The 14,613-nt window shown below is 44.9% G+C and overlaps 1 protein-coding gene across 2 annotated transcripts in view; it reads left to right on the top strand.

Annotated features, from left to right (window-relative positions):
- The first annotated feature begins 767 nt into the window (after positions 1 to 767).
- LRP8 (LDL receptor related protein 8) overlaps positions 768 to 14,613 on the top strand; it is a 171,690-nt gene continuing 157,844 nt past the window's right edge. The window contains exons 1-2 of one of the 2 annotated variants that reach the window (XM_030455482.1): positions 768 to 855; positions 1,656 to 1,775. In XM_030455482.1, coding sequence (XP_030311342.1) covers positions 786 to 855; positions 1,656 to 1,775 — 190 coding nt within the window. In that variant the 5' untranslated portion in view covers positions 768 to 785. The remainder of the gene's footprint in view (positions 856 to 1,655; positions 1,776 to 14,613) is intronic. The other variant, XM_030455484.1, reaches the window with a different exon arrangement.

Here is a 14,613-nt window from a genome sequence, read left to right as displayed (position 1 = left end):
CCTGATCAACCCCCTCGAGTTTGAGCAGTAGCGAGGGCGAGCGGGTCCCGCAGCAGGAGGTCACCACCTTTGGCACTCCTCGGCCTTGCTGCACTAATTTGAAGACAATTAATTAAGTGGAGATGACCACAGCAGCGTGGCCCGCATGAAACCCCTCAGTAATGAGGAGAGCACACCAGCTGTGCCTCCAGGCCATTTAAATGAGTCCTCGCGTTTAATTGATTTAGGAAAATTAAGATCATGAGCGAGCCTGGCACTGTCACCGCCATAAGGAGGGAGGCTCAGCACTGGGGAGCCCGATCCCGGTGTGCGGGGTTCCGGGCAGCGCAGGCTCCTCCTTCCCCGCCACCGCTCCAGGGTTCCCGCAGGGGAGCCCGGGTCTCCTCCGCTCTCCCAGCGGGACCTTTTCGCCGCTGCCTCGCAGCCCTGGCGGGACTCGGTCCGCGGCGTAGCAGGTGAGCCGAGCCGCCCGGGCCTCCGCAGACAGGCCTGGGAACGCCTTTCCGAGCGCTGCGGGGTTCCCCGCGGCTCCCGTTCGCTCCGAGGGGAGCTCCCCGCAGGTCTCCCTGAGGAGCGGGCCCCGGCAGGGTTGCGGGGCGGCGGGGGTTGGGGCCGCTCCCCGCGCTGTCAGCGGCTCCCGGGCCCGCCCAGCGGGGCGCGTCACGGCGCGGCGGCGGCGCGCGGCGGGGCGGGGGGCGGCGCCGGGCGCAGGCGGCGCGGGGCGGCGAGCGGTGCGCGGGCGGCGCGCACCCCGCACACGCGCTGCCACCGAGGGAGCGAGCACCATGTGCCGGCCAGCGCTCGCCCGGCTCCTGCTGCTCCAGCTCCTGCTGCTCCAGCTGCACCTCGGAAAAGGTGGGTCCGGAACGGAACGGCAGGGAACGGAGAGGCCCGGCGGCTCTCCTGCTCTCCGGCAGCCGCAAGTGCACTCCTCGCCTCGGTGCTCCCGGGAAAGGGGCGAGCGTCCTGTCCTGCCTGTCCGGGCACCCACTCGCCCTGGTGCTCCCCACGCGAGGGTCGGGCTCGCGAGGTGCGGGGGCCGGGCACGCGGGTGAATGGAAGCCGAGCGCTGGTGACAGGAGCTGCCACCTTTAATCCCTTTCTGAGGAGATTTGTGCCTCATCAGAGCAGCGCTGTACGGTGTCTGCCAAGCAGATTTGCTCCGTCTCCCCCTCCCCGCCCTCAACTTTAGTTGGGTCAGTTCCCTTTCCTCGGGACGGCGCCGGTGCCCGTTATCCCCGCAGGTATCTTGTGCGTTTGCCCCGGTGGCGGGCGCGCAGGAGTTGCCAGCATCGGTGTGCTGTGTGATTTTTCTTTTGTCTTTTGCACTTCGGGTTTAACCATCATCTCTTCCCAGGCTCCTGTCTCCCCTGTCTTTAAAACAATGCGGGGAAGCACGGGAATGGTCCCTTTTATCCCTGCACAAAGCAGGTTCGCGATCGCCGCCGTCCTCCCCGCGGAGGCGCGTTTCCCCCAGCCCCGCACCGACCCTCTCTGCTCCGGCCAGCCCAGCCGCACCCCTCACCCTCCGTCGGCGGCTCCCTGCGCCCTGCCCGGCTTGTGCATGGACCGGGACCGGGCGGGGAGGGGGCTCCGGGATGTCCCCGCTGCGGGAACGCGCCCCTCTGACCCAAGCGCGGTCCCGTGTCCCGCAGGCGCCGTCAAGGAGTGCCCGGAGGACCAGTTCCAGTGCCGGAACGAGCGATGCATCCCCGCCATCTGGAAATGCGACGAGGACGATGACTGCTCGGATAACAGCGACGAGGCGGATTGCCGTGAGTGTCGGATCCGGGGCACGGCGGAGCTGGGGGAGCCGGAGCCGGGGCCCTGGCCGCACCGAGCTTGGCGGGGCGCGGGTCCCAGCTGCGCTGCGCCTTTTCCTTTTTTTCTATTTTTTTTTCTTTTTTTCTCTTTTTTTTTTTTTTTTAATGAATGAATGAAGTCGCGCCGGCCCCGGCTCCGGCGCCGATTGGCTGCCGGGAGCAGCAGATCCGTGACGCGGCGGCCGGGCCCGCTCCGCTCCGCACCGCGGGGTGGCGGCTCCGCGCTGCCGGCAGCGGACCGGCTGGATCGGCCCGGGACACCCGAAGGGGAACGCGGGCAGCGCGGGTCGGTCGGTCGGCAGCGTTCGTCTGGCAGTTCCTTGCCCGGCATGAGGTTCCGCCCTCGCCTCCGGCAGCGTCTCAGCTTCCGAGTGTCTAAAGGGATGGGCGGTGTGTGTGTGCGTGTGTGTATATATGTGTGTGTGCGTGTGTCCGTCCATCTGTCCTCAGGGGAGCTGGAAGGTGTTTGATCCCGTGGGCAGGTGCTGGTGTGATAGGCTGCTGCCTTCTAAGCATCGCCACAAGATGTGGGGTTGGTGTGAGCTTTGTGTTTCAATCCATGGGTGCAGTCAGGGTGAGGGGATGGGAGATGAGCTTGGACACAGGACAGTGATGGTTCCCTGGTGGTGTAATGGAGGAGAGAGGAAGAAGATAGATGCTTTCAGTCCTGGGGAAATGGCAGTCTTGCCTTCTCCTGTGTTGTGGCTCTAGTGCCTGTAAGTGGCACCCAGGAAACTTCGGGGAGTTTGTAGGGTTGTGCTGTTGTCACCTGTTGTTTTGCTTGTAGCTCCTGAGAGCCTAGGAGAATTTGTCTCAGTCATGGAGTGTAAGAAGCATCTATCAAAGAAGTTATGGAACTTAAGTCTTAAAGAGAACGATCTTTAGTTTGGAGTTTTAAGTTGTAAATATTGTAGCAAGCACCATGTCTCTTAACTTGTCTCTGTAGGAGAATTGTGCATCAGGTGATAATTCACTGAATGAACTCCTGAAAATTCATAGACCTAGGGGATATATCAAGAAGAGTCACTGGTTATGTGTTTTTCAGTATGCATCTATCCTCCTCACAGTTTCACCAATAAATCTGTGTCAGATGGTGCTCAGGGTGAATTCTGAGGAGCTGAAGGAGAGCACAGATTCCTGTTCATGGGAAACTTAATGTTCTTGATGTTACATAGACATAACATTTATTTCTGGTGCTTTTGTATTCAGATGACTTGATAGGCTTTTTATCAGCCTAGGTTTATGATCTGGGAAGTTAGCAGCATTACTTCACTCAGTTACAGAAATGGTTATGCAGGAATTATATTGATACTAGTGTGAGGCAACTTAAGATTTTGAATGTTTCACATTCCCAAAGATTCAGGAAAGCCTTGGCTGACTGAAAACAAACTTGGGCTTGTGTAGTCATAACTGGGCAAGATTCCTCAGCAGTGTATGAATTTCCAGAGTGAGACACTAATCTGTGCAAGTGGTGGCAGTCTCTGAGCAGGCTGATGGTATTCTTGAAGCCTTCTGTTTAAAAGTCCTTCTGTGCACTGTTGTACAAAGGCTTGATGAGCTGCAGGGTTGTGCTTTGGGAATTGGTGTCTTAGAAGCTGGGATTCTGGCTGGAGTAACATTCTAAGGAACACCCTACACTCCGTAATCAAGAGTCCATTTGTGGCTTAAGCTCCTTGCCTAGCATGAGCAAGTGGGTCAGTATCTGGGCTGCTTTTTGATCTTTGCCTTTTCCTTGTGATCTGACATCCAGGCACTGTGTCAGAAAAGGGAGTGTGTATCAACATCCTGTTGAATATCAGATCTTTGTGAACTGTGCTGTCTTAAAATAGTTAGATAACTGCATCTGCTTTCATTTTGTTTCAGAGGATTTTTGCAGTTGCTAGGTTTGGAGGTGGTAAAAATACAATAGTTAGATCATAGTCGGATGGTGGCTTTTGAGAGATCTTAGGAAAGAGAAATTTTGCATGTGGAGACATCAGGAACCTGAGCTTGGCACTCATTATTGTTTGAGGACCATAATACAAAACTTATTCATGGGCTGTTAATTTAGTTCATATATATATATATATATATATATATACACACACACACACATGCACGCTTTGCAGGTGCTTCTCTAATCAGTCTGAAAGACACTGGAATTGAATTTTTCACATGCATTTTTCTCACATTGTTTCTGAACACTTTTTAAAGCATTTCTTTTAAAAATGCATATTGCTTTTCAGCACATGTAATTAAGTTTAGAGTTATGCTCTCTGGGTGAAAGAAAACATTCTTTGTGGTTTTGCTTCCAGCTACCACAACTCTTACCACTAGTGATATGTAAATTAAAAAATAAATAGTAAAGAGAACATTTATTTAAATCTGTTTCATGAACACATGTGATGCAAAGAACTCTTCTGGAAAACTTGGCATGATGGAGTGGTGATGGAAAGGGAGAAGAAAATGCAGGTAGCTTGCTGGTAAGGAATATTGATACAGACCCTGATAACCTCTGTAATTACTTGCTAATTCTTTTTCCAGAGCTGTTAGATATTTGTAATAGTTCATTGCTGCTTGTACATGTCCTCCCTTGTTGAAAAGAGAGGAGATCTTCATCTGTGTTAAGAACTGGTTTATAAAACAACCTTGTCCTTGTGGTAGATAGTCTATATACATTGGAAGAATTTGTAAGCAAGAGTATCTTAAACAGTTCTGGGAGGAGATAACAAAAAACAGGGACTCCATGGCCTGGCAGTAGCACTCCATGTGCTTTCTACTAGAAGCTGTCTTTTCATAAAAACTGAAGTTGCTGGGTTCTGAGTTGGTTTTTTTTTCTTTTCTTTGTCTGTTTGCATGTTTTTGTTTTTTTCCCCTGGTGTAACCTGTGCTTTTTAAAAAGGAGTTGTAGATTCTAAAGAGAACATCTCAGTAATCATCCTGTATCTTTGGAATTTGCTTTCCTTTCAGCAATTCTCTTCTGTTGTGGTTGGTAGTTCAAGTTATCTGCCACAGGACTGATGTGTGAGTGAATATGAGGAATGAAGGAACTGAAGCATGGAAAGTAATGATGTGGGCTCTGACACAGATCAGATCACTCAGTATTGGTTTGTAAGGTGTGTTAAAATTATCTTGGGCTGCTAAATCTTGGGTATCATAGGGCCAAATTCTTGGTATGTGGCAATTGACTTTTGAGCTTTTACTTGCAGGAAATGGATGAAATGAAAGGAATCCAGTTCAGTTTCCTTCTTTAAGGAAAAAAAGCTGTTTGATTTTATACAATTTTTTAACTTTAATGAATGTTCTGACAAAGGCAGAATTTGAGCTCACTGGCCAACATGGTTCACTAGTGACAGCAGACAGTGTAGAATCCCAGAGAACTGGGATTTTTTTCTCTCACTGTTTGAAATACCATACATTGGTTGGTTTTGAAGGCAGCCATTGTAATACAGATCAGATTCTGTATATCACTTTAGTTCAATTTAAATTATCTTCACAATTTGGCATACTCAAAGCATCATCTTTGGACTGGGGACTTCCTGCCTCTTTGGTCATCATCATTTACACCAGTCCTGTATATGGTGCCTATTTCATGTTGCATATTTTACTGTTACCAAGTCATTTTAGTAATGCTGATCATTTAAAACAATCAAACGGCCACCATAAAAAAGTATTTCCTCAGTATAAGAAATAATGCTAAAGATTTAGGGAAGAGGAGGAAAATAGGGATTGCAGAAAGTTGGTGAAAAGTACAAGAAGCAAATGGATATAGGTAGCAAGTAAGTGTGAAGATAGTTATTGGCTTACAAGAAGTAAAAGGAAACAAATCTTGGTAGCAAGGAACTGTAGCAAAGGAAGCTCTGAGAATGAAAGTAGACTGTGGGCATGTGGCTTGGGAAGTGTTAAAAAGAGAGAAGGAGGAGATACTACTTTGTGTACATGGTTGAAATACATAAAACTCTATACAAATTGCTTAAATATGAAGATACCTTTTTCCTCTTCTGTTTTAGAAAGTCATAGAATCTTACAGAAAAGAAAAAAAGGAGTAGAAAAGTTCCTTAAAATGTTCCTGTGTGTAAACTAGTAGGAAGCTAAATTCCCAAGGGAAAAATAGTGCAAGTAATGGTGTTTGGACTGCTGGGGAAATCAAGTCTTAAGCTGTGGAATTTGAAATCTTGGGCAGCTACTGCAGATCTTATATCTGTATAAGACTATTGACTCTTCTTTATGGAAAATTCTTTGCTTGAGCTCCATCCAACCTGTGTAGCTCTGACAAGACAAAAACCCAGTCACAATTTACAACTTGCTCTGTATGATCCATACTCTGTGTGAACCACACAGTGAGGACAGGGCTCCAGGGTAGTTTTCAAAATTATTTTTTTATAGGTATTTTACCCCTTCCCTGTATAAGCAAGTCATGCTTTTTCTACTCTGGAAAGTCAAGATTGAATTTTATAAGCTATTTGAGAGAATGGCTGCAGTCATTGAGGTTTTCCCTTAATGGTATTGCAGCAGCATTATAAAACAGCTTTTTTACTTTTACAGTGGGAAAAACGTCCATCATTTTCTGAGGCCAAGTGTTTTGGCAGAGGATCTCTCCTTGCTGAGATACTCAGACTGAGGGATCCTGGGTTTTGTTCTACATCTCCCTCAGCATAGGTGGACATTGCAGGGCCAGGTTGGCCTCAGGGCCCCCAGGCTGTGTGCCCAGACTGGAAAATCCTGGAACCACTTTCCTGGGCAAGAGGCTTTTGGAGACTTTTTGCAAGTTGCTCACCACTGCAAGCAGTAGAGAACAAGGGAGAACTTGCAAATTGCAGCCAGACACAATATATTTGACACACACACACACACACACACAAAAGAGCTCTTAGTTTGATAATAGTATTTGATACAATTTCATTTTTCTGCTGCAAGTAGGATAAAGGAGACTGATGAAAATGAAACACAAGCTGTAAAACCACTTCAGCTTTGTAATGCTTGCCTGCAGGGGGACACAGCCAAATGCAGAATTACTGCTTCTCTTTTAAAGCTTCATTTTCCATGTTTGTATTTGGATCCTGTCTGTGTTGTTGCTTTCTGGTGAGTACTGTTCATAGGGAGATTTTATACTGGGCAGGACTGAGGCTGCTTCAGGTATGAGATGCAGTCTGAAAGGAATTACTGTTTCAAAGGCTGTTCAAACACCTCCAGAATTTGGAGTAGACACAGCATCAGCAGACTTCCCCTTACCTCAGCCCTTGTCCTGTCTTGGGGACACAGTACCTGATTGTGTAGCTGAAACACACTTCCCTTGCTATTGGGAGGTCCTGTTCTGCTGGCTTTGAGCACAGAGGATGTGCAGAGTTTGACTCCTGCTGCCTATGGGAAAGCCAAGGAAGCAGCCTGATATTTTCCTTGCTTTTCAGTTCAGATTTTACTGGAGCTGGAATGTGGGACTAAAAATCTATCAAAAGCCTATTTGAGAACTAAAATCTGGCTCCAGTGAAGAGTCAAATGCATCATTGGAATAAAGCTGAATAGCTTTGAAAGGCAGGAATGTAGTGGTGTGCCATGCTTGCAGGTGTGGGGAGAAAGAGAGGGAGGAGGCACTCACAATTCCCACATATTGCCTGTGACTTTTTTGTCCTCTGTTATCTGTTGCTCCAGTTTTAATTCATGCTCAATGTTGAGACATTATTCTCTGTGCAGAGTGACAGCTCTGTGTTTCTCTGGAGATGCCTGTGTGCCTTTGACACGGGCACACCACCAAGCACAGAGTTTTAGGTGTCCTTGGCACATGCATGGTCATATGCTCTTGATGCTCAGTGACAGCTTAACTGAGTTGTGTGACCAGCTTGGGTGCTCATCCCAAATCTGGAAGCAGTAAAAAAAGAGAGCTGCAGAGAGGCAGGGCTGTTGCCAGTCTCTCCTGGTCTGTACTCTGCTGATGTGCAAGCTAGGCTTAAAACCAGTGTTATGTTCTTTTGTCTTCCACAGTGAAGATATTTGCTTATCCTTTCTTTCAATTACATTCTCATTGTCTGTTCTGAGAAAACTAACTTGCATATTTGGGGGTTGGTTCCCTGTGCTGCATCCTTTATGTAGAAAATCAAGTGCTGAGTACAGGTGGTTAAAATGCCCTTCTCCATTTCCCCATGTCCTGGTACATTTGCTTGAGGATTGCTCTGGGTACAAACTACTTCCCAGGATGTGGTGTTTTTCTGTCACTCCTGCTCAGGGTCTGGGAAGGAGAGAGAGAGGGAGAAGGGGAACAGGACCACTGAGAAGACAGAAGAAGGAACTGCGGTGTGTGGGATACCCACTGGGGGCATTATGGCTTCAAAGGGAAGAGAACTTGATTTTGTGGAGGGCTGCTGTGCTATGGCAAGAAAGCACTTGTGTTGCTCTAGATACAGGAATAAGCTGGGATCTGAAAAGCTCTGCTGAGGTCAAGGAGAATGGGAAGATTGAAAAGAATGATTCAGCTCAAGAAGAAATGATGAAAGTGCAGTCAAAGCCAACAGTGATTTGGTTTGTTTGTCCAAGAGCTCAGAGGATATAAAAATATAAGTTTTGAGCCAAGGTAGGCAAGCTTCATCCTGAGCCATTTAATGAATAAAAAGTTTTTTAAAAAGTCAATGTATACCAGTTTTCTTTTGTCTGCACTATTATAGACCTGGCACCTGTTTGAGGTGATTATTGGTTGATGTTAGAGTAAAAGATACTTAGGATAATTGAATATTAATCAGAAAATATTTAGAGATGAGCAAGATATAATTATGAGACTGAGGGAAACAATTGTAATGTGTTGGTGAAGGCATTTATCTGACATACCTAGACTGAGAGATTCCCAGTGCTGGAAATAATGACTTTTCTTGACTCCATTGTCTACTTAAAGGGCCATTAAATACTCTGTAAGGCCTGAAAATGTCTGACAACTATTGATTGTCTTAACTGCTTCTAATAGAGCAGACATCCAGCTTTTGTTTCTGCTACCTTTTTTAATGCACTTTTTCAAATTTACTGGCAAATGTACCATGTCTCTGGTGTGCCTCAGAGGCTGTGATGTTGTATTAGAGATGTGTCAGTGGTAGATTTGATTTGACATGACATTCTCCTGGTCCTTGTACTTCTGCTTCTGTGATGGCCTTTTCCTCTCTACAACTTTCCCATTTGCCTGCAGGTTTTCTCTGGTAATTCCAAAGATGCTCCCAAAGCACGTTACTGCTCAGCTCTGCAATTCTTTGTCATTACATGTCTTATAAAATCCCATAATATATCGATTTTTCTTTCTTTGCTTTGCCCAGGAAAACAAATCAGGAAGCTGAGCTTGAGTGACAGGGATGAAGATTTGTGCTGCTGCTTTTTTTTCTTATGTGGGGGCAAGTCCTGGGTAGAAAAGCAGGCTGCCTGCTCCAGTGTGCTCTGCTCCCAGTGCAGGCAGCTGGTTCTAGCCAAAGGGGAGACTTTGCTATTTTATGGTACATGTGTGGGAAGTGTTGAAAAATGCCGACTGGAGTTTTCCTAACTCTCTATTTCCTGTTAAAATTATTAATATTAAGATAGCCACGAGGAAAGGGAAGGGGGTAGAAGGCCATGTGATAAAATTAATGCAGATTTTCTGCTCTGTGAAAAATTCTGGCTGAAATACAAGAGATAACGAGCTGATTAGCCTTTAAAAGTTACAGTAATGCTGTAAGCTAGTTGAAAAATAAAAATAAACCCATATAAATTGATATCTTTTCAAAAGTCAGATTTTAACCTAAGAAAAACCAGAAGATTTTTAAAGTAGGGATGTGAGCCTCTATCTCTGATGGTCTGTCAGGGTGGGATATGCTCTGTGTCTTGCCCTAATAATGGTGCCCTGATAGGTTTTATTTCTGCTCATGGCAAGGACAGTGATCTTTTTCCCAGGGCTGAGGCTGATCTGGCAGCCCCATGCCTTGTTCCTCAGAAGAGATGAGTGAAGGGTGTTGCAGGACTTCTGCAGGTAGCAGCTGTCCCCAAGTGATTTGTGGTTGTACAAGGAGTCAGCAGCAGAGTCAAGAACACAAATGGGTCTCCTGCCCACCAATGCTCAATACTCTCAACCATATTGCTTACTGCAGTGGTACCTGTTGGACTGGTGGAAGTTTTTCAGTTTTCCCTCCAGGTTTCCTGGCTTTTCTCAGTCTAAGCTAAGGCCTGGCAGTCAGTTTAACCTTACACTTAATGCCAAGAATGAATGTTAGAAACTAGGAGAGAGGAGGATTTATAGTTGGCTTAGAGTAAGGCGGGTAATCTTTGGGCTGCAGGCATGTAAAGTGAATTTTATTGCCATATTTTTTAGCTGTTCTTTTCTGGTACATCAGTATTATTTTATGCAATATTAATATTTATTAAATACTTGAGAGCATGTGTGGCACTGTACCAGGACCAGAGCACTCAGGGACTCCGTTTCCATGGCAGCAGGAGCAGAGTCCTGTACTTGCAGAACCAGAAGGGATCTTTTTGGCAGCTGCTCTCTGGGCTGTGATTACTTTTTCAAGACAGATATGTGATTTAAAATCTAATTTATTAGTGCTGCAGAATCTTGTCCACCCCAGGTGAGAATTTTGCCTACTGTAAGTTTCCTTATCTTTTCTGAAGTTCTGACTTGGTATCTGTAGCTTCTGTGGGTGTGATTTCTTTTAGTTGCAAAACACTGGAAGAGGGGGAAAGAGTGTTTAAAATCCATTAAAATAGATGGAAATTTCCTTTTGCTTTTGGTTAAACTTGAAATGTTATGTTGTTGTAGACTTCTCTCACTTTTGAAGTAACCTGTAGCATAGCTTTATCAATTTAACAAAATAATTGAAGAAGAAACCAGTGTGTGTACAACTGGCATTAAATGCTTGACTGTGCTTTTCCTATCATTTAGGTCTAACTGCTCCGATTCCAAGTTTCAACTTTGTTTTGTATTTTAACTGGCCTTATTTTGTACTTTTTTCATGCTTCCTTACTAGAGACATCAGGTGTAGTATGATGTACATTTAGGTGACGTTTTGCTTCATTTCAAAGGATGAGGTACAATTTTCTTCTGATTCCAAGTCTTTGTTCAGCTGTGCATTGCCTGGTAGACATTTTCTGTCAGTCTTTGCTTTTCATGTATAATGTGATTAATTTTCTTGGTGGCTTTTCAGGTGTGTTTTATTTTTGTTGGTCTAGATGAGTAAGGTTTTAGCTATTTTTCCAGATGTGTTGTATGGGTTTCCTATGATACCATCTGCTAGGCTTGCTCATCTAGCAGGGATTGTATGAATCTTGGTATATTTGGTAGACCTGTTCATCAGGTAGGATGCCATTCTGTGATCCAGGGAGTAGCCAGGGCATAAAAATCAGCAGTAGCTGGAGTAGTGAATATACTTGTAGTGAAAATAAGAATTTCAGATATCAACTTAAAAGCATTCTTGCAGTCTTCTCGTACTGAATTGTAATTGCATTTATGCAGCTACTTATAAACAGAGAGAAATGCCCCAGTTTCTTTGATAACAAATGTCAGTGCTGACTGATGTAGGCCAAGAAATACACCTTCTGTCTCTGTAACTGAGTGGTTCTATTCTTGTTGGTGTGGTTGTGTGTTGCTGGTTACACATTTGTCATCCAGTGGCTGATTAGCAGCTTAGCTTTCTATAAATCTGCACCATACAAGTGGACTAAATACTATCTTACAGATGTGAAACTGTTGCTTAAAGAAGTTATCCTTTGCCTGAGGCTGAACGAGTGATTTAACATCTCTTTGTGAAGAGTAGTGACTCATGAAGAATGTTCCAAATTTCTTCTTTTCTGGTCCATTATCTCGTTGTGTTACACAGATAATCATGTTCCTTGGATTAAATGACTGCTCAAGGGCTCAGCCTTTGTCTTTGCTGTTTACAGTTTGTGAAATAATCAGAAATAATCACAGTGTTGGGAGAACTCAGGATTTTTAAATTTTAGTGATGAGTCAAGTGCAAGAAATACTTCAGATGGGTTATTTGAATTTAGTATCAAACACATACAAATCACAGGCATTTGAAGGGGACCATGGAATTTGTTTTGCTTTTCAAAATTGACTTCTTTCTTTTTGTGCATTCTGATGTATCCTAAAGAACTGGAAGTGCAGCCTGTATATGGGCAGCCATCTCCTCATCTGGCCAAAAAGTCCTGGGTTTGAGGCTGCACATGACAGATATTTTTTTCATTGCTGAAGAGTATCTTTCCATTTCCTGTGAGGACAGTCTCTCCAGACCTCCTTTACCTCCATACCCACACCTTGCTGTTATCTGAGCATTAACTATTAAAGGAATTTATCACTAGTACACCCTTGCCTCAATAAATTATTTGTAACATATCCCTGCAATATTTTTTATTGCTGCCTCTCTTTTCCTTCTTCCTTTCTTGTGTAAAACTACAAAGATAAATCCAGATTGCACAACTCCTAAGTTTGCACAGCAGTGTTAATCTCTGCTGGCTTGGTAAGCAGGGCTGCATCCTTCCCTTAGCAGTAACAGGAAGCATTTATGTTTGCTGGGTGCTGCTGTGTGATCCTCCTGGACTTGTTACACAGTTTAAAAGGGGTAACCCAAATAGGCAAAATTCTTTGGTGAATGCTAAATAATGGGTTTCAAAGGGAAGCTCTGGAATACTCTCTGCCAGGATCACATTGGTGTATTGAAACTGCACACTTTGCTTCAAGGAATTGCTCTTTGCTGGTTGATTTCTGTTTCCCCTTTACTCGAGAGCTTTGTAGCACAGAGTTTTGTCCTATTTTTCTATAAAATAATGTGTACTGTGTGTTTGCCCAAGGTACCAGTGCATGTTGATCCCTGAAGTTAAAGAAGGATTAAGGAGCTGTGTTGACAGGTGCTGAAAGGAATCACATCTGTCCAGTTCTTGACTGGAGGGGCTCTGATTGTGGCATGGCACTTCAAAGGGGGGGTGTGCAGAGCAGGAGAGAAATGCTGGGGCCTGCAGTATAAATCCAGGCACTGCCTGCCAGAGGGAATGCTAAGGAACATGGTTAGTTTGTCTTCATGATTGGGGATGAGCATGTGCCTCAGCAATCTGGAGCCTTTCGCAGGCTTCAACCCAGGATCTCATTCCCTTGCTAGAATCCTTGTCCTTTTCCAAGTGAGTTTAGCCATTAATTCTCAAAGCCATGTTTTGTAGAGTGCAATGTGCAGGGCCTTGGTTAACACCTCCTCTTGCTCAGGCATCAAAGGGGACTCTGCAAAGCTGGGCAGAGAGCAGCAGGCATTTCTGAGATTTATTATACACATGGTCATGTGAATGCTGCCAGCCTGATTTTGCGCAAATACTCATAGAAAGGATTAACAGCTCTTGCATAAATGCTGTATTTCAGCTGACTAGAAGCTGCTAAGTTTACCCTGCCTGCATCTATTTACTTCATGTGCAGTACATTTAAATTTTCAGACTGAAATCCAGGTTGAGGCTGTGAGGGTGACAGGGCTGGAGAGACTGGAGCTGATGGGGAGTTTCACACCTCCCTGCTGTGGACTCCAGGGCAGCAGTGCACAAAATTGTTGGGAAAATTGTGAAGTATATTGGCAAACCATAACCCAGAAGATGTGTGTTAACAGAACAAAAGCCATCCTGTCACTGAGCAGTTCTGATCCTCCAGCTATCAAGGTCAGGCCTGAGAGATTCAGCACCAGGGGAAATGTTGCAATCCTGCAACAAGAGTCAGATTTGTGCTGGGGCTTACAGGGTCCTTGGCTTAGAGGGATCTTGCCCTGGCGGCTTCATCTCAGCCCTCTCAGCACACACTCTGCGAGTGTTTCAAGAAAACTGAAAACCAAAATACCTTTTAGGAGACTTGTTTTTCTTTCCTTCTCCATGCAAGCTGGATAGCTGTCAGGGGGCTGTCCCTAGTAGTAAGGGTGGAGCAGTGATCTTTGTTACTAACAGGTTCCCTTTCTATGCTGTGTTGTGCAGGCTTCTTTGTCATATCACAGGGTTAATTTTAGAGTGCAAAAAAAGATGCTTCTCTGGCAGTGAAAACCACAGAGGTGGAGGAAGGCAGCCAAGTACAGAACCTAATTTGCCCCCTTCCCACAAGAATTATTTTGTTTTTCTTTCTGTGGTGGAGTGTGGATTTGAATTGAGTGTTAGAAATACAGTCAGGGACTGGTTTAAGGCAGAATCTTATCTCATTTTTGAGTAGGATTTTCTTCCTGCTACTTGTTTCTACTAAAGTCTTGGGGGATTAGTTTTCATAAGGGAAAGAACAAGCCTGGTGAGACCTAGAACAGCAAAGCAAAATTCCCTAAAGCTTTTCTTTAAAAATTAGGGCAATTTTTGTGACTATGGTATGCCTAAAAGCTCTATCATCTGGCTGAGGGTGGATTTCCTGTAGATGAAGCTTTTTGGTGCATCAGCTTGACCTTTAACATGAAAAAAAGGGAATGTGTAAATGTCATTTTTTCTGCAGTAATCAGTTGGGATTACCTGTTACTGTGTTGGTTTTTTCCTCTGCTTTTGTAAGAGCAGAGGTTTTTACAGCAGTTTGACATAAGAATGTTGCAGGTTTCACTGTCTGATCTTTGATAAATTATTTTCAAGAGATGGAAAGGAGAATATTCACACCTGTTAGAGCTGTGTGTGTCAGAGAGAGAGAATTCCATTCCTCATTGGATATGATCTTGTTTCATTCTGAAGTGTTAGAAATCAAAATATTAAGACTGCAAGTATTTTGGGATTTGGGGAAGGTATTTGTGTTTGTTCTGTTCTAATTAATTCTGCTGTTTGATGGGACTTCCTTATTACTTTTAATCTATAGACAGCACCATTCCCTGAAGCTTGAAGAAAG

This window comes from Calypte anna, chromosome 8 (assembly GCF_003957555.1).
Source record: "Calypte anna isolate BGI_N300 chromosome 8, bCalAnn1_v1.p, whole genome shotgun sequence".
Lineage (NCBI taxonomy): Eukaryota > Metazoa > Chordata > Aves > Apodiformes > Trochilidae > Calypte > Calypte anna.
This window is presented reverse-complemented; position numbering and strand designations above follow the sequence as displayed.